General features: G+C 36.7%; 1 protein-coding gene and 1 long non-coding RNA gene across 3 annotated transcripts; one reads left to right on the plus strand and one right to left on the minus strand.

The window, feature by feature from the left end:
* Window positions 1–1,029: 1,029 nt before the first annotated feature.
* Window positions 1,030–15,744, minus strand: igfn1.4 (immunoglobulin like and fibronectin type III domain containing 1, tandem duplicate 4). 2 transcript variants are annotated; one of them, XM_005458419.3, is made up of 25 exons: window positions 15,512–15,744; window positions 12,000–12,062; window positions 10,848–10,970; window positions 10,330–10,469; window positions 9,960–10,059; window positions 9,667–9,748; window positions 9,399–9,591; window positions 9,104–9,217; window positions 8,569–8,737; window positions 8,204–8,476; window positions 7,820–8,041; window positions 7,557–7,619; window positions 7,193–7,243; window positions 7,049–7,108; window positions 5,748–5,863; window positions 5,389–5,530; window positions 5,004–5,297; window positions 4,585–4,887; window positions 4,152–4,331; window positions 3,924–4,052; window positions 3,733–3,812; window positions 3,355–3,547; window positions 2,886–3,182; window positions 1,425–1,751; window positions 1,030–1,334 (listed from the first exon to the last, which is right to left on the minus strand). In XM_005458419.3, the coding sequence occupies exons 2-25, from the start codon at window positions 12,043–12,045 to the stop codon at window positions 1,330–1,332; spliced, it is 3,702 nt and encodes a 1,233-aa protein (XP_005458476.1). In that variant the 5' UTR covers window positions 12,046–12,062; window positions 15,512–15,744; the 3' UTR covers window positions 1,030–1,329. The 2 variants fall into 2 exon arrangements, with proteins under 2 accessions (XP_005458476.1, XP_005458477.1); XM_005458420.3 differs by lacking the exon at window positions 7,049–7,108.
* A 4,000-nt stretch (window positions 15,745–19,744) lies between these two features.
* Window positions 19,745–20,738, plus strand: LOC112846880 (uncharacterized). The gene is made up of 2 exons (XR_003220072.1): window positions 19,745–20,038; window positions 20,701–20,738. It is a non-coding gene; the product is annotated as an uncharacterized LOC112846880 (long non-coding RNA).
* Window positions 20,739–23,248: the final 2,510 nt, after the last annotated feature.

The following is a 23,248-nucleotide window of genomic DNA, read 5'->3' on the forward strand; positions in this document are numbered from 1 at the left end:
CCAGCATATTCTACTTAATTATAATTACATTAGGGATGGTTATTACCATATTCCATGGTTCAAGGTTCAGACTTACAATGCCTATAATTTCATTTTATAGGCAAACCGTCTAACTTGAAGGTTTTGACTGGCAGCTTCACAAGGTCTATAGTAATATGATCACTGTACTATGGACTTTATTGGTCAATAAACATTAACATGAGACGTTTTATTTGGTAAAATAATCTCTAATTGATATGAACGGATTGACTGTTCCAATAGGCCGCTAAATGTATCAGCAGAAATTCTCACAGCATGCCTTTGGTATTTGGGAGGTCACACTGTATCTGCTTTGGCATTATAAAAAGGTGGTTGCTCGTGGTGTTGGTGGTATGTTGGACTCTGTGTACTGAGCAGAGGTTAGCAGTCAGAGGTTAAACAAGCATGGCATATCAGCGCAGTTAGAATAGTTACTCTGACCTTTTTAAAGTAAGTGACTCAACTGCAAGAAAACTCTGATGACATGAGTGGAGATGCACAGGAATATCACCACTGACCTGACAATGGAAGGAAATGCGGTAAGGACTTTTACATAATCTAGTAGACATTTACACAATTTCCCCCAGGGATTAATAAAGTATTCTGATTCTGAGACATGAAGCTGTGTTAATATAAGATCATTGCTGCATTATTTTACTCTATTCAGCAACTATACACTGCTAAATGAACAGGTTAGATCTAGTACAGTAACTATTCTGATTGTCAACATGGACTTCTTTCATAGTAGCTTTACAACACTAGATAAAATGCAAATCGATGTCTTTTTATTTAGATCTACATGAATAAGTATGTAAAGGAAATTGATATATGTGGGAATTTAATAAAATGTACACTTGGGTCATAAGTGCTTAAGAACTGTGATGTACATGTTGTCATGGGCTCATAAATTGGAGCCATGTGGTGCATGAAACCCATGTAATGCTTTGTAGCAGTGAAAAATAGAAAAGGTTTTCAATAAAACAAGAATAAGTGAGAAGGCAGAACGCTGAGTACACATCAGTTTGTTGATTTATTGCGGTTACAATATGACAGATGTTTTTATACTGAAGATTGCCACTTCACTCATTTTAATAGTTATTATTACCAGTGACAGGGTAACAATTGTAAATATTGCACTTCAGACACATCAAATGAGTTTGCACTAAAAGCTCTTTTTTTTTTCTTCTCACACTTTGTATTGAAAGTATATTATTTCTGTTATATAGCAAACCAAAACATCCATTCATTTTATTCCTGTATTTTCCACAGGATCCCAGTAAGAAGAAAAGCTCCACAAAGGTTTGTTGCCAATTAATCTGTTAAAAAAAAAAAAGCAAAACAATCATAAGAATAAACCCTTCATCACAAACAACAAAAATATAATAATACTCTTAAATAAAGCTTACCTCTGACAAAAATTTTAGCCGAACACTCTGCCTTGCCAAAAGAGTTAACTGCGACTACCTTATATTCCCCACTGTCCTTCGGCCGAACACGGAGAATATACAGGGAGCACACACCAAAAGAGTTGGTGATGTAGTAGTTATTGTCTGAGTTGATGCAGATGTCGTTCAGGTACCAGGATACAGTTGGGGTGGGATATCCTCTAACGGCACATGTCATAAAGAGTTGGTAACCTTTAGGTGGTGTGTGGACTTTCAAAGGGACCAAGATAGATGGAGGTCTCTCGAAGGAGACCTCTGCAGAAATAACTCCATTTGAAGTTACTGGAACTTAAAGAGAAAGGAGTGTTCAAAGTTACTATTTAAAGTCAGATTATAATAATGTCAATAAAGGTCCAAGAATATTTGCAAAATTCCTTCGTACTAATCAGATTTCAAATAGCAGCATTATAACAGTTTTACATATCCAGTGCAACCCTTAACTTTTCTTGATATGTGGTAGAGCTCCTGTCAGCTCCCTAATGCAGTCTGTGCCTGTTTGTCTGGGAAATGTCAGAGTGAGCTTATGTAAGAATAATAATCATCTGGAGAATTTACAGTGACGCTGAAGAAGTTGTCATAGTATGGCGTCCCACACGATGCAGCTAAACAACTAAACAAAGCCTTTATATTGTGTGCTAAATTTGAGAAAGGACAGCTTCATAACTGTGATGGCCCTGCCCAGTCTGCCTGCTGTGTGTGAGGTAACGTAGTTTCTGAGCAGGAGCACAACTGTTGGCTAATTGTTTTAAAGTGGATGGTAGCTATTGTTCTCTCTTGTCCCACCAGGTGAACATATGTTTTGCTTAGGTTTATTTTTTTTTTCTTTTTAAAGATCCAGGACTTTCGTTCTAGTTTAGAAGAATGTATTTAATTAAATTTAACTCCTTTATCTATTAGGCTCAGGAAGCACAAGTATACATTGGCATAATTAATAAAATGTATCCCATTCTCTTAAGAAAACTGACAAAACAGATCACACAAACAAATTAGAATAATGCAATCATTAAACAAGACATAGCAATAAAGAGAATGATGAGATGATTTCTGTTTTAAAAAATGTATATACTGTACTTTTAGTTCTTAATACAGTGTATTGTCCACTTTTAACTTGCAGTCTTTTATAATATGCTGGCCTGGGTTAGCCAGGCAGATTTTAAATACACAAGGAGAGCCTCAGAATCATTCTAATAGTTTGATCGTTCTTGAGTGTTCAAATTATGGTACCTCTTACAGTATTATTATTAATGTAGGGTGTGCCTACAGTGATGACAATAGATTTTAAATGACAGAAAATGTATTTCATGAAAATGTTTGTTTCTGACAAATTAGTTGTTATGGACACTGGAAAGCACCTAAATTATCAAACTAATGCACACTATAGTTTAGTTCACCGTTATGGCATAATCAAAATAACTAACCCACCTTTATTGATGTTGATGCCCCATGTAGGTGATGGAGATGGATCTGACAGTCCCATATCGTTCTTGGCATAGATTCGAAAATGGTACTCTATCCCAGGAAGGATGTTGCTAGCTGTGTATGTGTTAGTGAATAGACGGTCTGCTATAGTTTTCCAAACTCTGTTGAGGGAGTCATGTTGAGAAACCATGTAGCACAGGCGGTCATCAAGCTCCTGGTCTGGTGAGGGAGCCCATGATATCACTAGCTTTCCATGTACTGTTTGCTCTAGTTCCACAGGCCCTGGAGCCTTGGGTTCATCTAGCAAAAAAAAGAATAAGTTACAGAAAGTGGGATAATTATTTTGCTAATATTCTGGTCAGTTCGGCAAATTGAATAACAATATAGTCTATTATATATTTCACAAAGTACAGAAACTAGTAGTGACACAACCTGTTTTACATTAATCATAGGCTGATGTCCATGTCCTTACCTGTGACTCTAAGGTCAATGTCAAATGAAGCCTCACCCACAGAGTTTTTGGCTTTAATAGTGTAGATTGCTGAATCTGAGCGCTTTGAATTGGGAATAACAAGTTGAGATGTTCCCTCTGTATTTATGATATTAATCCACGCAGATATTTGCTCGTCATCCTTCAGCCAAGTGATCTGAGGTGGAGGTTCAGCCTGAAGATATCGATATCGGATAAATTACCTAAAATGTGAGGCAAATCCTCCCTTGTCATGCTGTGGTGAACTTACAACTCAAAAAATATGACAAGGGAAGTAAATGCAGAAAATACTGGCATGACAGATTTGAATTATTAGGGATGAAAAAATACTTAGAAACCTGATTTTAGGTTCATTCATACCTCAAAGCAAATTTTGACACGAGCAGAATTTCCTGCTCTGACAACAATGAAGTCCTCTGGATCCTTAAAACAAGGTCTCACTGGATTGAAAACGCATAAAACATTCAAATTCATGCAGGGAAAAAAAAAATCACTGCTCTGGATAACTAAGGTAATCATTTATATTCACACTGAAGCATGTCAAGACTTACTGTTGGGATTCTTTGCACACACCATCGCAGATGGAGGGCTTGGATCTCCAGATCCTGACTCATTGATTGCCGTAACCCTGAACTCGTACTCTGAACCCTCAGAGATGTATTTGACTGCGTACTTTATGTCTGGAAAAATATGATTAATGTCAAGATAAAAGAGTCAATTTTTTTAAAGAAAGGTGCTAATTGTTCTTTAGGAGTAGAAATTATTTTTGTTTTACAAACCTTCAATAGGTTCATTAGCTGCATTTAGGGGAATCCACTGATTTGTGTCCTTCTTTCGTTTCTCTACTTGGTACCCAATGATCGGCACTCCTTTGTCATCCTCTGGAGGGGTCCAGGTCAAGTTGATACAGGTTTTTGAGGCACTTACCACTTTAGGAGCACCAGGAGGACCTGCGAGTACTAAAAAATAGAAGTCTAATTAATTAAATACTCTCATCATTAATATTTAGGGCATACTTAAATTAATCAAAGACATATGCAAGCAGTTTCTCTTAAAGATATAGCATTAATTCCAGCCATGATAAAAGGTTGGATTTCTATAGTAGCTGTTCCAATGATAAAGTGTTTAAAGCAATCACAAAAGCTACGTGAAGGCATTTTCATTTGGATTTGCTGAGAAACACTAAACACGACTTCATTTTTCTACACTCACTCATTATGCCAGCCATTATGCTTTCAGCTGTCTCCAGGGCATCACTAATACCCTCAGGGTTTTCTGCACAGATGCGATAGTTGTATTTCTTTCCATGTGTCACATTCCTGTCTCTGAAGGAGGTCTTGTCCGCTGAGATGTCTCCAAGTTTTGTCCACAGACTCTGTCCTGTCTGCTGCCGTTCTATAATGTAGTTGGTTACAGCAGATCCGCCATCGTCTTTGGGAGGGTTCCATTTAATCTCAATTATTGATGAGGTAGTTTCAACCGTCTTCACTGGACCCTCTGGTGGACCGGGTCGATCTAGATATCATGTTAAATTTTAAACATACGTATGGGAGTTAACAAATATTAGAAAGTTTATTGATTTACCCTTTAGAAAGTCTCATTTTCTCATATATTTATCTTTGTTTCCATACCAAGCACAATAAGCTCAGATGTGGCCTCTATGGCTCCAAATGGGTTTTTCAGCTGGATCTTTATTTCCCCTGTGTCTATCCGCAGGCAGTCTCTGAACAACAGGCGGCTGTGATTGCGCTCCCTCACAATGTTAACTCCTCCTCCATCTTTGAGCTCAGTGCCATCCTTGAACCAGTTGACCTCCAAAGACTCCTGAGGAGGAAAGGGCATCTTGAAAGCAGCATTTTGTCCCGCTCTTACTATCACAGGTTTGGAGAACTTGTGAAGGTCATCTGGATCAAATTCAGGTACATCTATGAAACACAAAGCACAAGTCCATTTTAAAGCTCTGTAACTGTTTTGCCATTTAATAGAAGTGTAACAGCGAGAGAAAGTATATTATACCTCCAACCGTAACCTTCCCTTGTGTGCTGTGTTCCCCTGATGTAAACTGATAAACTCCAGAGCTGTCATCACTGCAGCTTTGAATTCTTAGCTCATGAGAATTTCCATCTTTGGTTATGGTGATCCCAGCACCTGAGTTTAACTAAAAAGGAAATTAAAAAAGCAAAAAGAAAGCAAAGGGAAAGTACCTGATATGGCAATTTTGTTAACACAACACTTTAAATTTGTTATATAAAATTAGTTAATGATAGAAACATACTGTAGGTAGAGTTTTCTTGTTTTTCATAATACTGACTTATTCCAAATGCTATCTAAAATTAAAAAATATAGATTTAATAATACTTATTCATTGGCTTTACCTGCTTTCCATCTTTGAACCAGGTGGCATCACTGTCAATGTTCATCTTCACTTGCAATTCAGCTGATTTTCCTCGAAGGGCATAAATATTAGAAAGTCCAGAGGTAATTCCAGGCTCTAGGAAACATAAATGCAGTTAAACTCCTCTTGGCATACTTTGTGATGAAGCTTTGTCTTTAAAACTGCATGCATATTAAATAAAAACAGAAAACATACAGTATTTAAACTTTTCATTTTTATTGATTTCAGTAAATAGCTATGTTTAAATGAAGGTGAGAACTTTCTAGATGTTTTGGAAGGTTTTTCTGGAATTCTTCAATAGTTTGACAAGTTTGTGAAACAAACAAGTGGCCACATCTGGGGATGGCTGCAGTTACTGGCTCCAAAAACAAGAAAGTCCCTATAGACTCCCAACTTAAAATCCACTTTAGGCCTGAGTTTGTATAAGTCAGTATAACACAGACTGAAAATCATCAGCGAACCCCTGGTAACCACCAGTTGTGAGGGAAAATGTGTATTCCCCGACCAGCTTGTGAATAGTTGCTGCTAGATGAAATCACTGACAAAAGGGCTGCTGTACCAGATACCTTTTTGGAAATACTTTGGTTGCTGACAGATTTCTACTGTTGCCTGTTGTTTATAGGAACTGTCTGCAAACACTAATGCTAAATAATCAGCAAGCGGTACTGAAAAACTTGAAAAAGTGCAACACAAACTATAAGAAATATATGACCAGTGCGCTTGTCAGCAAGGGTTCCTCCACCAAGTACTAAGTCATTTTTTTTTGCCTGGGTATCAAATACTTATTTCACTCAATGAGTACCAGACCAAGGGTGATTGTAGGTCATTTTTCTTCCATTTCCTAATAATTGCACCAACAGTTGTCACATTCTCACCAAGCTTCTTGTTGATGGTGTCATGGCACATTCTAGCCTTCAGCAGGTTTTATTGATTCACTGATTGAGTTGTAAGGAACCAAATATTATTTCGCTCAATGACATGAAAATCAGTTTATAACTTTTATGTCATGTTTTTTGTGTGTGTGTGTGTGTGTTATTTCTCCTCCTCTGGTTTTTTGGTTGATATTCTGTCTCATTAAAATCTATCTGCATTAAAAAAGTAAGCAGGGGTTCAAATAAATATTTCCCCCACTGTGTTCTAAGTAAGTAAACGTACATTGATGTTAATGTGTTATTTTTTACACATCTGTTAAAGTTGTGTAACCTACTATATAGATATTTTATTAGTCTTTCTATATTTTTAGTACTGTAGTGCTTTTTCAGTTTTAAATATCTGGCATACCTGCATGTGCAAGTGGTTGATTTAGCATTTCACCACCACTGGTTTCCTCAGGTGAGTGGCCTGATGGCAATAACAGCAACAAGCGATTTAAACTTGTTTTTTCTTCTGCTTATTATCCTGACTGTTTTCATTTTTTTATCTTACCACTCCTGACGTCTGTGGCAGCTTCTCGTTTTGATGTTTCATCTGAAGAACCTATGTGTGATCACAGACAGTATGACAATGCTATTATTATTATTCTTTGTTTATGGATGAATTCAATTACTTGCAACTCAGTTTCAGTGCTTTCACTTTGTCATTATAAGAGTAATGATTTTACAACATCCAAAAAAAAGTAAAGTCAGCTAAAATCTATCCTTGAAGAGGTAGTTAATCACTTAATGAAGTGATTACATTATGAAGTACAGCCAAAATATTACTGTGACCTCACTAGCAGTTTATATTTATATTGTGGCAAATGTTTACATAAATAATACTTTTAAATATTTAGATGTAAGAAGGATCTTACCAGTGGTTGTTGCCTCCACAACTGGTGGATGTGAACCTGTAATTGTTGGTTCATTTACCACTCCTCATCAACCGTAAAAAAACAAGTCAGAGGTTGATAGATTAACACATTATAATTACCCATATAATAACAAAAGTTGACTAACCACATAAACAACATAATATTCATATGAAAAGGTACATCACACTTATCTAAAATGACATTTTCTCTCTCTTGGTTAATGTGGTTAATGTTAATTTAAAACCACTTCTGGGCATTCTTACTTGGTTTGGAAACTGTAGATCCAGCCACAACTGGAGTGTTAGTGGGTGCAGCAGGTGGAGGTGTAGCCTCTTCAGAAGCTTTAATTTGCTCTTTTCTTTCCTCTTTCTCCTTTTCTAGTTTTGCTTGTTGTTCTTTGGCAATTTTCTGTAAATCCTGTCCAGATCCCCCTGCCCTTGTTGTTTTCCTTGCTGTCTTTTTACCCTTTTGTGCATCTTTATCAGCTGAATTGGGAAAGACAATTAGATTTGTGACAGTGTGCATTTAAAAAATGTATTTTATGTCATGAACTCAATAATAGATTTAATTAATCTAATCTTTCAAAAAAATTGTCAGTTAATTATATCATATATTATTAGATAGCCTTGTGGTGGGAGATAATATACCTTCAATGACAAGCCAAGCACTGCAAGATTTTATCCCTGCACAGGCACAATAAATTCCTTTATCTGCCACCATGCAGTCTTTAACCACCAGCCTGTGAATGAGCTTGTCTTCTGAAACCTCAATGTCATATTTATCTCCCTGTTCCAGTGGCATATTTTTGCCAAACCACAAAATCTTGGAAAAGGGGTTTGACAAGACACACTCAAATATGGCATCTTCTCTCTCTTTTGCCTTTACTTCCTGAATCTTCACCAAGAAATCCACCATGGGGACTGAAAAATAAGAGATTTGTTTATTATACTACATGAATTTATTTCAACATCCTTCATTTTGTTGTGTCATGTGCAATTGTAAAAATGCTTACTTTTAAAATCAGTGGAAAACATATTGACATCCTCAACATCCAACTGGTACAGCCCGGCATCCTCTGGCATTAGGTCTCTCATGCTAAAAATGTACCTTTTCCCAATTTGCTTAAGGCTGTGCTTGAGCTTATCACCCAGTTCTTTTGTGTAAGGGATCATTTCACCATCCTGTGGAGTGTGTATATACATAGATATTGTTATTTTCATATATTTTTGTACTTTCATAGCACAATGTAGCTGCAAGACAATAGCAAAACAAAACAAAAAAAAGTCTTATTTGATTAAATATTGATAGCATTATAACAGGATTTCATAAAAAAAAGTAAAAACTCAATACCATAGCTGCATATCTAATGTTTAAACATAAAAAATTAATTCAAACGTGGTTGACTGGTACATATCATCTAATCATCTTGATGTATCTTTGCAATCATATTATAGCTGTGGTATTTTGGGGTGGTCCTAGATAATGACTCTATTCCTTGTTTTCTTCTATTATGGTTTAGTAAAGTTAGGGTTCATTCTATCACTTACCTTGTACAGGTATATAGAGCTGCTTTGGTCAATGAGGTCCATGTCTATCTCAAAGGATGCAGTGCCATCTGCATTGACCTGAATAGGTCTCAGATTAGAGAGGCTTTTGACGAACTGGGACAAAAACAGAGGAAGTAATAAAAGGAAAGCAAACAGACATTTTTTATTTTTTTTTGCAACTAAATAGCTTTATTTATTTTTTTCATGAATAAACTTATAAACTAATTTGAGTTTGTATAGTTAACATCAAGCCTCATAAAGGAAGTAAAAAAGCATTATGAACCAAATCACAGACCTGTGCTTGTTCTTCCTCCCTTTCTTTCTTCATTTCGTTTAATTTCTTGAGCATCCAACGATAGTCAGTTACCCCAAACTCTGCACAGATTCTCTCATAATCTTTCTTGTCAGCGCTAAGTAAAAGCTCCCAAAATTTTGGATCTATTTCTCCCTCTTTTTTCTCAGGTTGCTCAAATTTGGGACGAACCTTGCTGGAAATGGATATAGTAAACAATTTGTAAATCTATAGATGACGCATGGTGATCAGTAGACTACCTCAATCTTACCTTTTCCTTTTTAGAACAGTCTTAAAATCCCCTGCTATTGTATCAGCTGCTTGCTGTTGGGCTTTGTCCTTTTTATAACCCACTAGAAAGTAAAAAAAAATGATACATTATCAGCTATGTAGGAAAAAGACATATAGTAATGGAATGACAGAAATAGCCTTAAGCGTAGAAGTAGCAAAGTAGCAAATTTGGCAGAATCTGCGTGCAGACTCAAATACATGCAGATTTAATAACTCTATGATTGCTTTCATCACACTATATTGCCATATCTATACAAAGCAATTAGTCCTTACCTTCAATCACATTTAAAACAACTGTGACCATGGCTTGTCCATATTCATTTGTGGCAAAGCATTTGTAGGTATCTGCTTGATCTGGGGCAACATTTGGCATCTGGACAGTAAAAGATATACTGAGTGTAATGGACCTAGATAATTAACAACCAAATGTGTTAAATTTTATTTTGATCTAATTTATCACAGTTCATGGTGTGAAAGTCGATAATGTGGTTATTATTAAGATTTGTATAACTGTACTTTTTATATGGGACAACAAAGATTATTTACCTTTGATGTAATCAAATATCTTTGTCTTCTAGCTTGTCTACATTATCTGCTTCTCCTTTATGTGAACATGTTGCTTTAGTTTTACCGTATCACTTGCCTCAAATGTGTGCTCATTGGAAGTGGGATCGTATTTACTCTGGTACCGGGAAGTATCAGAGACATCTCCGTTATTTCTGCTCCATGTTACAGTTGGCGTTGGGTCTCCAATGACAATAGCTTTAAAGAAAGCAAATTTCCCTGTAAAAAAAGGAAAAAAAGAAGACAGGTCACTCCCTGGAGACAGTGAAGAGATCCAAATATATACTGTGACATTTAGTATGGATATTAAATTGAAATGGGTGAACAGTACCTGGTAATGGATTCACATTACAGAGGCAAAAAGATCATTTGTGTTATGCAGAATAGATTTGGTAACATTGTCACTTCTGCAGATGTTTAGTCATGGTTTATGCAGTTCTACTGATACAGGCTTCTTGGTTTTGAAAGGCAGAGACTTTTTCTTTGGGCAAATTGAATTGATCTAATCCATTTAGCAGAATCACATATTACCTTGGGATGCTTTTTCCCCTGAATATTAATGTTTAAAATTATAATTTTTTTTGCTATGAAACATACCCTCTTGGATGGTCAAAGCAATTGGCTTGCGGGTGAAGTCTGGATGACTCTTTCCCTCTGGCAGCGTCTCGATAAACTGTGTAATCATCACCCCAGGGACCTTAGATTTTTTCTTGATCCCAACTGTCAAGCATTGGAAAATGAAATGTCAGTGACAATACATGTGACACTCGGAGCAAGGAAAAGGATGAAAATCATAGCCGTAATTGTATTCACCATCAAAATTTGTTGTTTTGTAAGCAAGCCCCCTTAAACCATTGCTGAAAACACATTCTATTACTTGACATTTTAAAATGTTAACGTTACTCAGCTTATCACCACTCTGAGTTATATGCTAAATGTAGTAGCTTTTGCGTTTCAGTCAGATTTACCTCTTTTACATCTTCTGTATGAATCCATATTTAAAATTCAGCCTGAGAACAGATATTTAGTAATGCATCTACATATTCACACAAATTACATGCATATCAAGAAATTCATTGCATAGGAGTTCTTGATGCCTTCATGAGCAGTAGGTAGATATGGCTAACATTTTTTGTCTCTTGCTTTCTTTACCTTCTTTACCACTGTAGTTCTCTGCAGCAGGAGCTCATAAGGCATATGTTAAGAAGAATGTACTGCATGTATCAGCATAGTAGTAACACTGGATTCGACTTAAACGTTTAACTGACCAAAAAACAAACAAACAAGCAAACAAAAAAATAAATAAATAAATTGAGCTGCAGCATATTTAATGAATAGTTATGCTATATAACTATTTAGAAAGTAGTAGCAATATATAATCTGCACTGTAACGGTTACAGTACACATTTCCTATTCTATATTGCTACCGCTTATCAATGAACGTGTGCTTGCTTAAACCTGTAATATTGTCTGCCTGATGTATGGTATAGTCTTAGTAACAGGAGGAATTTAATAGACAATGTATATTCATGACTAGCAGAATTCAGAATTATGCAAATATACCTAATTTAAGAATTTTCCCTCTAGATTCATAGTACTTATTTAATTTGGTTACCACTTGCATGTTGCAGATTGATGTTGAAATTAGAATAATAAAGCAAAAATCATTTGTTGAAATTTGTACAGAGAGTGTTTTGCTAGTCGATTATTCTGTAGTGCCACTAATAGACAGTTATATGTAGTGCTCACCTTGGCCAGCGGCTGTCCCATCTGTCAGTTTTGATTTTCTAATCATCTCGGGTCTTTTGATTCCTGAATGGATTCAGCAAGAATTGTGGAAAAAAAGTTAATTTATTTAGGAAACACAACACAATATTTTCAGTGTACTAATTTATTAAAGTTATTTGGCACCGAACAGCTTAAAAGAGGCGTTGCGAGATGTGGCCCACCTTTCATTAAATCATTATGTGCAGGAAAGTTTGGCGATGTTTGAAAATGTTCTTCTTTAGAAACTACAAAATGTACAAATTGTGAGTTTTTTGTTTTTGTTTTTTTCTGGGGGACTGATTAGTTGAAGACAAATTCAAAACAAAGAAGGATTAAAAATGTAGAACCTGTTATTAGAGTTCTTAAGGGAAATACTGTGACTGGAGACAAATTCAAGCTGTAAATACACGGCAAAAGACACAGAACATGGACATCTGTTTCTGCATGTCATCTAACTCTTGCCCTATGCCGAGAGTAATTACAGTAAGGAAAGCAACTTTTTTAAGAATAGCTGAGGAAAAGCCAAGATTTCTTACTCACTTTATGACATTATTGTGTAAACTATTATTAATTTGGAGTTTTTCTTCTTGTGACGTTAGGATACAGCAAGCTGACGTGTTGTTTAAATGATTACATGCTTATCAAATTCACATTTTTATGATCTTAAAGATCCGTTCGCAGCAGGGATCTCTACATGGCTTTCATTACCCACATGATTTCTATACTTAGAATGACAAATGTCACTTGACGAAAATAGACTGAACATTAATTTGAATGGATTCAGTGTTGCTGGGGCTTAAGGGGATTTGCAGAAATGTTAATATTTTGTTAGAACATTAATACATAATTGCAGGAATTAGATATTTTTATCAGTGCTGGTTTTAAGAAAGATGCGACTGTATGAAATGATACGAAACTAATAAATTCTGTCAATAAATCCTTTTATAACCGTCACTCTGGTTGAAAGAAATGATAAGCTGATGTATTTATTTATTACTTTTATGGGGTTTTTTTCTTGTTTTTTGTTGTTTTGGATTTTTTTTTTGTTTCCATATGTTGAGAAACATGAGCTTGATATATTTTATAATGACAGGAACAGATCTGGGATTATATACTGTTTAGTATAGTATGCTGAGATTGTCAAAGCTGTCAGTCAAAACAAAGTCTGACAGCGAAAAAAAATATAAGAGAAAAAAAGGAAAAAAAGCTGTACACGACTGTAGGTTTAAACATGGAAAGATTGCTTGGATCTCTAATTCCCTATACTGCTAAAAATGTCATTTGATAGAGAAATACTAATGTTCCCAAACGTTAAATGTTCCCTCTTACACTTCAATAGTTCCATCATCACACCTACATGTACTGTAGTTTTTAGTTTGATTAAATTTTTTTTTTTTAATCCTTGGAGATGGAATTTTTACAGAAATTGTAAATCAGTCATTCCTATTGTTAGGGTATGAAATGAGTTGCTTTGAGTGGATGTGAGTCACAGTCGGTGAAAATTTGTTTCCCAAACCTCAATGTTTCCAGAGCACTTTAGTTTGACTCATTTCCTGTGTCCCAGGACCCAAGTTCAACTAACAGCTGTTTGACACTGTGGGCTGTGTTGAACTTTATGTCCAAATGGAATAACCTGTTTGATGTGTCAGTGCACAATACAGTACAGAGCTAATGCTCTGAATCATTGATCTAACAGCAGGGAAGGGTGTAAGACGTCTATAGCTGTTATGGCAAAATCCACCGAACTGTGTAAAGCTCTTTCACGTAGGTGTGAACAACAAAATAAACTGTTTCTGAATGCCTGAGTAACTTGACTAATCATCATACTTTTTCAGTCTTTATTGCTCTACATTGTTGCTGATTAATTAGATACACTGACTTTATATTTCAGATATGTGCGACATCTTTAATTCTCATGTATAGTATTTGCACAAACCTAGAACATCCCGGTATAGACACGTGATATTCTAGGGTTTCAGTGCTTCATGGCTGTTGGAAGATGAGAAAACTGGACTGTCATATGATAGGTCACATGCCACATAAAACTGTGAACATCCCATCTTGCACATCTTAATATGCTTGTAAATCACTTTTGACAGGATAATGTCAAACTGCGGTGAAACTTTTTCAGTCTAGCAAATTAAATCACTATAGATTACCACATTTTCTATCTATGGGCACAAAACAGATAACCTTGATAATCAGTCCTTTTTAACTTTTGGTGCATTTACTTAGGATTATAGCAGCAACTAAATGGTGAAAAGCCTTTAAATATTTTGAAGTATTCAGTATAACAGAAAATGGTTATTGCTAAGCACATTGTTGTATTCTTGTATTCTTAGGATAAATGTGATGAGATTTAGATCATAACTTGAGCCCCCTTTATGGTTGTTCTGCAAAGTTATTTACTATGGTCAGAAAAGCCTTTGAGATTTAGATTTATTTATTTTTTTGCTCTAGAAATTCTTTTTTTTGTGTGTGTGTACTTGGCTTCCAACACACTCGTTACACAACAAGTTTAGGACTCCTTGCTGTGTGAGTTGTTTTTATAGGATATATATCGCCTTTGCTGATGTTAACTTGTCGATGTTAATGCCACCAGCTGCTTCTCTGACTGGAGATGAAATACAGTACGAGACAGTATACTCAGAGACTGAGAGCATCATAAAGATGATTAAAAGCGAGACACTGTGAGGGGCATGTTCAGAAAGCATGTGGCTATCTACGGAGATGACACTGATGCCAGTAGCTTAAATTGAGTGCCAGGTTTGCTTAAATTGGATTTTTCCTGAATTTCATCATAAGCTGTTTTGTATTTTCATGCAGCTCATTTATCTATTTAAATCTTCATTTAAAACTTTGAGGAGCCATTAATTGATAAGCTGATCGATGAAAAAATAATAGAGCAGATTAGAGTAACTATTCATGAAGAAAAATTAAAGCTAGGAGTTTTTTAAAAAATAACATGCTCTCAAAAGGATGATTCTTGGTTTTAGGTATAACTGAAATTTTCAAAGTTTTCTATGTGCAAGAACATAGGGGAAAGTTATGAGTAGTGAGGATTTTTTGCCAACTAGCTACAATTATATACAAGATCTGGAAATCACAGGAAGCTCATTTTATTTGAACTCATGTAAGCAGTTACTTTTGTATAGTGACGTGCATTATTGTTGCATTTTCAAAATTTTTGAAAAACCTTTTGAAATGCATATTTAATGAAACATAGGAGCTGAGTAATTAGAAAACAACTTCACTGTACTTAATGTGAATGATGGAAAATTAAACCACTTTCATGTGCACATAAAAGAACTTTTATTAAGTCAGCTCAGTTGTGTTTATAGGCAAACACTTTGCACAGTTTATCACATGGACTTACTGTTATCTTTAAGATTTAATATGGCCCAGAACTGAGTGTTAAAAACTAGAGCCATGTCTTAATACTTAACACCTCCATCTAAGACTGGTGATGTATATAAGATGAATGATGAACTCACCACAGTACTCCTGTGATCCTGTTCAGTGGTGCTGCTTCACTGGCTGATATTCGAGTGTTGCCTCCCTGGTCTACAAGCTATTAAATCCTTACAGGAATGCCAATGACTCTGCGACAAGCTCCCACGTTGTCAGACACGGTGCCTGCCAAGAAAGGGGATTGCTTTTTTGTTTTTGGCATAAATCACAACCTCTAGAAACGAAGAAGGAAAGCCAAGGCTGTCTGCAAGCCTTGTGCTGAGATGACCATAACTGGGACTTCTTGTTGACACGTGCATAAGCTTCCTAAGGACATTTACTGTGAATGACACACCTAAAAATGAATCTTGTTATGATCGCACATACCACTTTTACAAGGCTTTACCTTTTACATTCTCCCTGTTTCAGTTCCTTTATTCTGTCCCTTTCACACATTGTTACAGATCATTTAGAAATACTCAACTAAGCAAGTGTGTACACTAGTGTTAAAGTCTTCAGCCACCCCCATTACTTTATACTTAGCTTAAAAAATGGGAAATACAACTGTGACCACTACAGCCTTCTTACTTGCAGCTGACAGCCTCACACCCTCTAGTATTTATTCTTTAGTATTTGAACGGGCTTAATTAGCCACATGACTTGGTAGTCGTGCTCTGAGAGGACTATAGGTGAGCTTTCTTCTGGGATGGTTGAACTAAAATGGTCAAATGATAACAAATCTGTATGGAAAAACAATAATATATACCAAACTATATTCTTTATATACATTGCTGCACAGGAAGGGTGCAGGCCACTGACAGATTTTTTTCCTCCTCATCTTTTGCCCCGAGAGTCTGATGTCTTCTAGTGGGCCCTGTGCTCACTGTCTGGCACCATGGAGCCCGATTGGCATTTGCCATAGAATACCAGAACTGGCAGGTCCACCACTGGCACCTCATACTGTTTACAGACATAAAAGGGTATGGAGAAGCTGTTGAGAACATGCTGCTTGTAACATCATTCAGCATGACCTGTTTGGGAGTGGGTCAGTCATGGTCTGGGGAGTCATACTGTATCCTTTCAGGGATGCACAGACCTCTACAGATTTGGATTTTTGGGGTGTCTTTGATTTCAGCCCCCCATAGATTGATAATTTTCAGTGCAGTAAATGATGTAGGATCTTTTCATCCCTCATACATTACCCATTCCATAACAATATGTGTGATTTTCTTTCCCCCTACTGATGGGGGGGACATTCCTGCGATGAAGGTGATTCCTTTTAATTGAGCAGTGTATTAACCTACAAGGACAGCTTTTCTGTTGATCTGCTGTCATTATTTTATTTTTATTTTTTTTTAATGAATCAGCTTTGAGAGGGTGGGAAATCCTCTGAGGAATTAAAGTACTGCTCTTTCCAAAGCAACTTTTCTTGAGCCCAGGACAGCAATCATTCCCACTAATTAAGACTGTATTATTTCCATTGTTTCTGTATTTAGTAACAATGCAATTCTACGTAGTTGAACTACACTGTTACATCCAATTGATGTTGCTTTATAAATCAAAAAGAATGTTTAATAGGGTAATTTTGTATTGAAGAAGAATTGTAAAACTACTTTTAACACATCACAGAAAATTAACTTTTTTTAATTAGTAGAAATATCTTTTCTGTTTAACGCACTTACCACCTTGGGGCTGTTTACTTACATGTTAGGAGTCATTCAGACTTATCATGGAGTCACGGTTGTTGGCACTTTAGACCACTGCCCAGTTATTGTGGTACCATAATAACAGAGCTATGCTCAGTCTGAGAATGAACGTGTGTGTGTGTGTGTGTGTGTGTGTGTGTGTGTGTGTGTGTGTGTGTTCAAGATGTTTAATAAAAGTCGGATGTGTGACACAAGAACTATGAGGTTCTCAGACAGTGAGAGCTGATATGAGAGGCTTGATGGTCTTGACGGCATTTATTGCAAAAGGTCACAAAAGTCAGAAGCTTTAAATTCTACCCTCCAAAACAATGATGAAACAAGCTAAAATTGCACAAAGCAGTATAGTCTGAACAAAGGTAGTTCTATCTGTGTGTTACCATCACTTTTCAAAAGGTTTTTTCTCCCTTTTTTGTTTAAATGCATAATACGTTAGTAAACTTAATATAATAGAACTACAGTTAAATGACTGAAAGAAAAATCATTTGTGGCATATATGTTTGTTCTCAAATGAGTGCTTATTTTAGGTTGTTAAATTAAAGGAATGCTTTTGTTCCTTACTGCATTACTACAGGGAATTTCTATATACCATTGGTATGTGGTTATAGGCTTCCAAATGTCAAAGCTTAATACAGTACACTCCTACTAATGAGGTGTGCCACTAATAATAGGATACCATGTGGCTACTGATAATGTTTGCATGTCTTAGCACTAGATCAAAGATGTATAGTTTTTTCACGGTTGTACTTTGTCATCCACGTGAAATTGTATCACTTATGACTTTCCCTAGCAACTTGCAACACCAGAGTAAAAGATAAATTTAAAGCCAGGTATGTATTTTCACACAGTATACACAGGTTTGTAGGAAAACTGAATGTTTTTGCAGTAAACGGTGTTTAAAAAAAAACACATCTAACATTATTGGTGGTTTCAAATAGCATAGCTGTATTGTCTTTGTTTTAAAATTGCTTCCCAGACGCCTTAACGCCCACTCACCGGCTGGGCCGTTTGACCTCAGGAAATCACATGATGGGGTGGGGCTAGGTTTCACAGTGGGTTCACCCGAAGCCTTGGCTGATTGTGACCCACACCCGTTTTCATACCTTGGCTCCTGTGATTAGGTGGAGGATCAATAGGGGATCCATGACCCCCTTGGGGGACTCTCCCATAGGGCTTAAAAAATCTGGGACTCTCCACCATCATTTCTTAGAACTGAAAAAGCTTCTTGGATGAGAGGTGAAACATCTTCAAGAAAATTGAAGTCCAGACGCTTTTCTTTCCAAGCTCCTTAGAGATTGTCTTTGGAGGTTTTCACACCATTTTTGTTCAAATACAGCATTTTGTGATGTTATAGACTTCAAGTTTCTCAAGAGTATTAAATACAAGTATTAAAACAATCCTTATATTATAAATGTAGCACAAAAAATAAGGAAATTTGTGTGTTATTATTTATTTGTTGTAACAATGCTTCTTACCAATAAATTCAATACAGTCTGTGTATTTCCTCTTAAATGGCATATTTGCAAGGAAAATGTTTTTGCGGATTGAACAAATGCATTTTACTCTTTTTTTTTTTTCACAGTGAGCCAATGCTTAAACATTAATATTATTTTTTAGATATTCAACTATATAAACTATTAAAGATTAAAGCCTGAAATATTTACTGATCTGTCTTACAATCAGAATGAATCAGAATCTTTAATTTGGGACAAATACAGCGAAAAATTTCCCAAGTATTAACTAGATAAAATTTGAAAAGAAAAAGTCAAAAAAACCCAAAAAGAACTTCACAAAAAAAAGTTTCATGATTGCCCATGATTGGAGATGGAATGACCCAGGTCTTTAAAATAATAGAAAACATGTACATATTTAACTAAATTGTTTTCAGAGTTATAATCAGAGAACTTTCATGACTACTAATATTCTTGTTTTGTAGTTCAACTTACATTTACTCATTGTAGTGTGACAGTTGAATGAAAAATTTCATTTTTGTGTCTAAGAATTTCATGTTAAAAAGTATTCTACTTGCTTTATTTTACAGTATTGTGTCATTCAACAAGATATCATTCAGAAGTTGACTTTTGCAATTTCAGGTTTTTGGTTTGTGTATCCTCAGATATGGGACTTTCAGTAGTGCTGATATATACGGTGGCCCCTAGAGACAAAGCACGTACAAACTCCAAAGCACATGCAAACTCCAAAACACATGCAAACTCCAAAACACTTGCAAAATCCAAAACACTTGCAAAATCCAAAACACTTGCAAAATCCAAAACACTTGCAAACTCCAAAACACATGCAAACTCCAAAACACTTGCAAAATCCAAAACACTTGCAAACTCCAAAACATATGCAAACTCCAAAACACTTGCAAAATTCAAAACACTTGCAAACTCCAAAACACATGCAAACTCCAAAACACTTGCAAAATCCAAAACACTTGCAAAATTCAAAACACTTGCAAACTCCAAAACACATGCAAACCCCAAAACACTTGCAAATTTCAAAACACAACGGAAGTGCTCCAGGACGCTAGGGGCAGTGTTGAGCTTTCGTTACCTAGTAATTACACAAGCCAGGAAGTACCAATGACCGGATTTGGGCTCTATCCCAATTCAGGGTCTGCAGCCTTAAAGGCCACATTTTAAGGACGATTATGTCACAGCGACACGACGAAGGCTGTCCCAATTCAAAGGCTGCTCGAAATGCGGCCCTCAAATGCGTCCTTAATTTCCCTGAATTTTAAGGATGGGTCGGTGTAGCCTTCATGGCCCAACATATCCCAGATTTCATAGCGCGGCCGTGGTGTGGATAATTTTGCCGAAAAAAACGGCGGAAGCGGAGCCGCCAAAGAGTAAACTTTCAGAAGTAAGTACTGAATATTATGTCACTTATTTATGCGCAAATGTTTTTATAATGAAGAACATTAAAACATTACTGTTGGCCACATGTCAGCAAAGTTAAGTGACATTAGTGATGTTTGTACTAACTTGGTTTTAAAGCCTTTACTTCAAAATATATGCCGTTCAATAGTTGACTTTAATCTTACAGAGAATGTGATGATTTTATGGATAATTAAAGTCAGTCATATATCCACAAACACAACAAGCTGAAAGTCAGTGATGCTGCTCGGTTTGCAGTCCTGAATATCACGGCACAAGCAGGATTCACTGCACTGTTAATGTTAGCTATGTTATATTGCTGCCTCTGTTCGGTGGTGTCGAGCCAAACGGACTTTAACGTGTGTTTGAACGAGCTGACGGTTCACTCGTTAAGCTGAAAGAAAGATGCTTTAATCACAGGAGTCACACATGTGTCCACTGGACCATCTGGGAACTCTTCTTGTTTAGCACTCGTAATAACACAAACACTAAATCATCCTTCTCTTGTGCTGTTTTGTAGCAGTGTGTACACCTGAGACTGTCACCTGTCTGTCTGTCCTGCACTCTCTCTCTGTTTCTTTCTCTCTGATTGTGGAATAAAAGTATGAACATGTATTTATAAGTTACACTTGTGTTTGAATCCTGCAGCTTATCACACATTTGATTTCCATGTGTGACAACTGCAAGTGTCCAGAGTGAGGACAGACTGAGGGAGCCACTGCTGCACATCATCTGTGAGGCTTTGCACCCCTGATGATCCACCAGGACAAACTCAGCAGTGTGTGAGGAAGAGGAGGAGGAAGAGCCAGCAGCAGCTGACAGATGGAGAGAATAGACAGACTGTTCCCTGTTTGTGAAGGACTGCTAGGAAAGTTTAACATAACTAATTGTCTGTCCTGAATCAGTCTTATTAGGTAATGTTCAAATAATGTTATCATCCCAGTGTTTTCAGTGTGGGAGAAAGTACTCAGGGCCTTCAAGTTACACACTATGAAAGGCAGCAACAAGTTTAATATTCAGAAACCTAAAGTATGTATCAGCAGCAGAATGGAGCTGAAAATAAATGTTTGTTTCAGTTCTATGAAGCTTTGAGTATTTTGGATTAGTAGCACTGCTGTGTTTGTTGCATCATATTGCTGTAATTGTTTATATGCTTTATATATTCTGAGGTAAGTTGATCTATAGTGTTACATCATATTCTATAAGGATGTTATGTGTTTGTAGACTTTCTGCCCAGTTTGACCCATTTAGCAGAAGTCAGCCTGTTTAAGGCTCTGATATCTATTCTGTATGACTTAAAGCAGTTATGACATGCTCTGATTTTCTCACCCAATAAAGGAATATTTAATATATCAGTCTACTCTTCATTTTATCAGAAACAGTTATCACAGTTTGTACATTTTCTTTTTATAAATATATGTAAGCAATGAGCCAAATTTAGCAATGCCAACATACTGAAGGAACAACATTTGTCTCTTATATATGATACACCTATATATGCACTGTCAAAGATACTTCTCTTTGAGTGAAGATTTAAGGTGATAAGACATATAGATAACTGCAACTTGAATCTGTACTGAGGCTCAGTATTTGACACAGGGTTCATGTTCACTGCTGTAATAGCTAATAATGATTAATATAATAACTATAATATTGGCCATATTATATTTACATTACCAAAGTGATATGACTTTAGTCTCATGAACAACATTAGCTAATTGTTATTTACTAACTAATCTTAAATGACTGTTCATTACAGAAATGAAGCCCAAAAATCATGTTTTACTGTCCTGTGGTCTCAGCCTCAGATACTTATCAAATCACACAAAGCTCTTGTAGAAACAAACAAACAAATGAACAAAATATGTTCTCCTTCATTTCTGTCAAACAAAGTTGTATGACACGTTTCCAGCGGTTAGTATCATGGTTGCTAGGCAACCTGGGAAGCGCGACGGAGACTAGACCGTCCCATACAGACAAACTTGCCGTTTATTTTGCAAATTGAGCTCAACACTGCCCCTAGCGTCCTGGAGCACTTCCGTTGTGTTTTGGAGTTTGCAAGTGTTTTGGAGTTTGCAAGTGTTTTGGATTTTGCAAGTGTTTTGGAGTTTGCAAGTGTTTTGGATTTTGCAAGTGTTTTGGAGTTTGCAAGTGTTTTGGATTTTGCAAGTGTTTTGGAGTTTGCATGTGTTTTGGAGTTTGTACGTGCTTTGTCTCTAGGGGCCACCGTAGATATAACCGATATTTAGACATTTTTGATACATTTGTCTGAAATGACAGATTCACACTGATGGTAAGAAAAACCAGTAAAAATTCAAGCTATTATCTTTAATACTTTTTGAGATATTCAGACATTGCCTTAGATTTCAGTGTGTAAAAAATGGGTCAATGGGTCATTTATTTTTTTTTTATACTGGCTACGGATTCTGACTACACAAAGGAGCAATTGTCATCCTAATAGTGAACGAGACATCGATTCACTGAGCCAGACCACCAGGGTATACAGCAACGACATTGTCATTTGGATTGGAGAAGTGTAGTCGGATGGTAACGAAGAGAGGGAAGGTAGTCAGAACTGAGGGGATCAAACTACCAGAAGGCAACATTGCAGGCATAGAGGATAACTACAAGTACCTGTGGATCCCAAAGGCAAATGGGAACCATGAAGAGGCCGCTAGAAAAGCTGCAACCACCAAGTACCTGCAGAGGGTCAGGCAAGTCCTGACAAGTCAGCTGAACCGTAAGAACAAGATCCGGGCTATCAACACCTACACCCTGCCGGTGATCAGGTACCCTGCTGGGATAATAAGCTGGCCAAAGGAGGAGATAGAAGCCACTGACATCAAGACAAGGAAGCTCCTGACCATACATGCAGGGTTTCACCCAAAGTCCAGCACCCTGACGCTGTACGCTAAGTGGAAGGAAGGAGGCCGGAGACTGGTGAGTGTCAATACCACGGTCCAGGATGAGACAACGAACATCCACGAGTACATCAGGAAGAAGGCAAAGACTGACCGCATGCTGAGTGAATACCTCAAGCAGCAGAAACCCAAGAAAGAGGAACAAGAGGAGGAACTATCATGGAAGGGCAAGCTCCTGGACGGTATGTTCCACCGGCAGATAGAGGAAGAGGCTGAGATCCACAAATCCTACCAGTGGCTGGACAAAGCTGGACTGAAAGATGGCACAGAGGCAC

The sequence above is a fragment of the Oreochromis niloticus genome, linkage group LG5, assembly GCF_001858045.2.
Source record: "Oreochromis niloticus isolate F11D_XX linkage group LG5, O_niloticus_UMD_NMBU, whole genome shotgun sequence".
In the NCBI taxonomy this organism is placed as follows: domain Eukaryota; kingdom Metazoa; phylum Chordata; class Actinopteri; order Cichliformes; family Cichlidae; genus Oreochromis; species Oreochromis niloticus.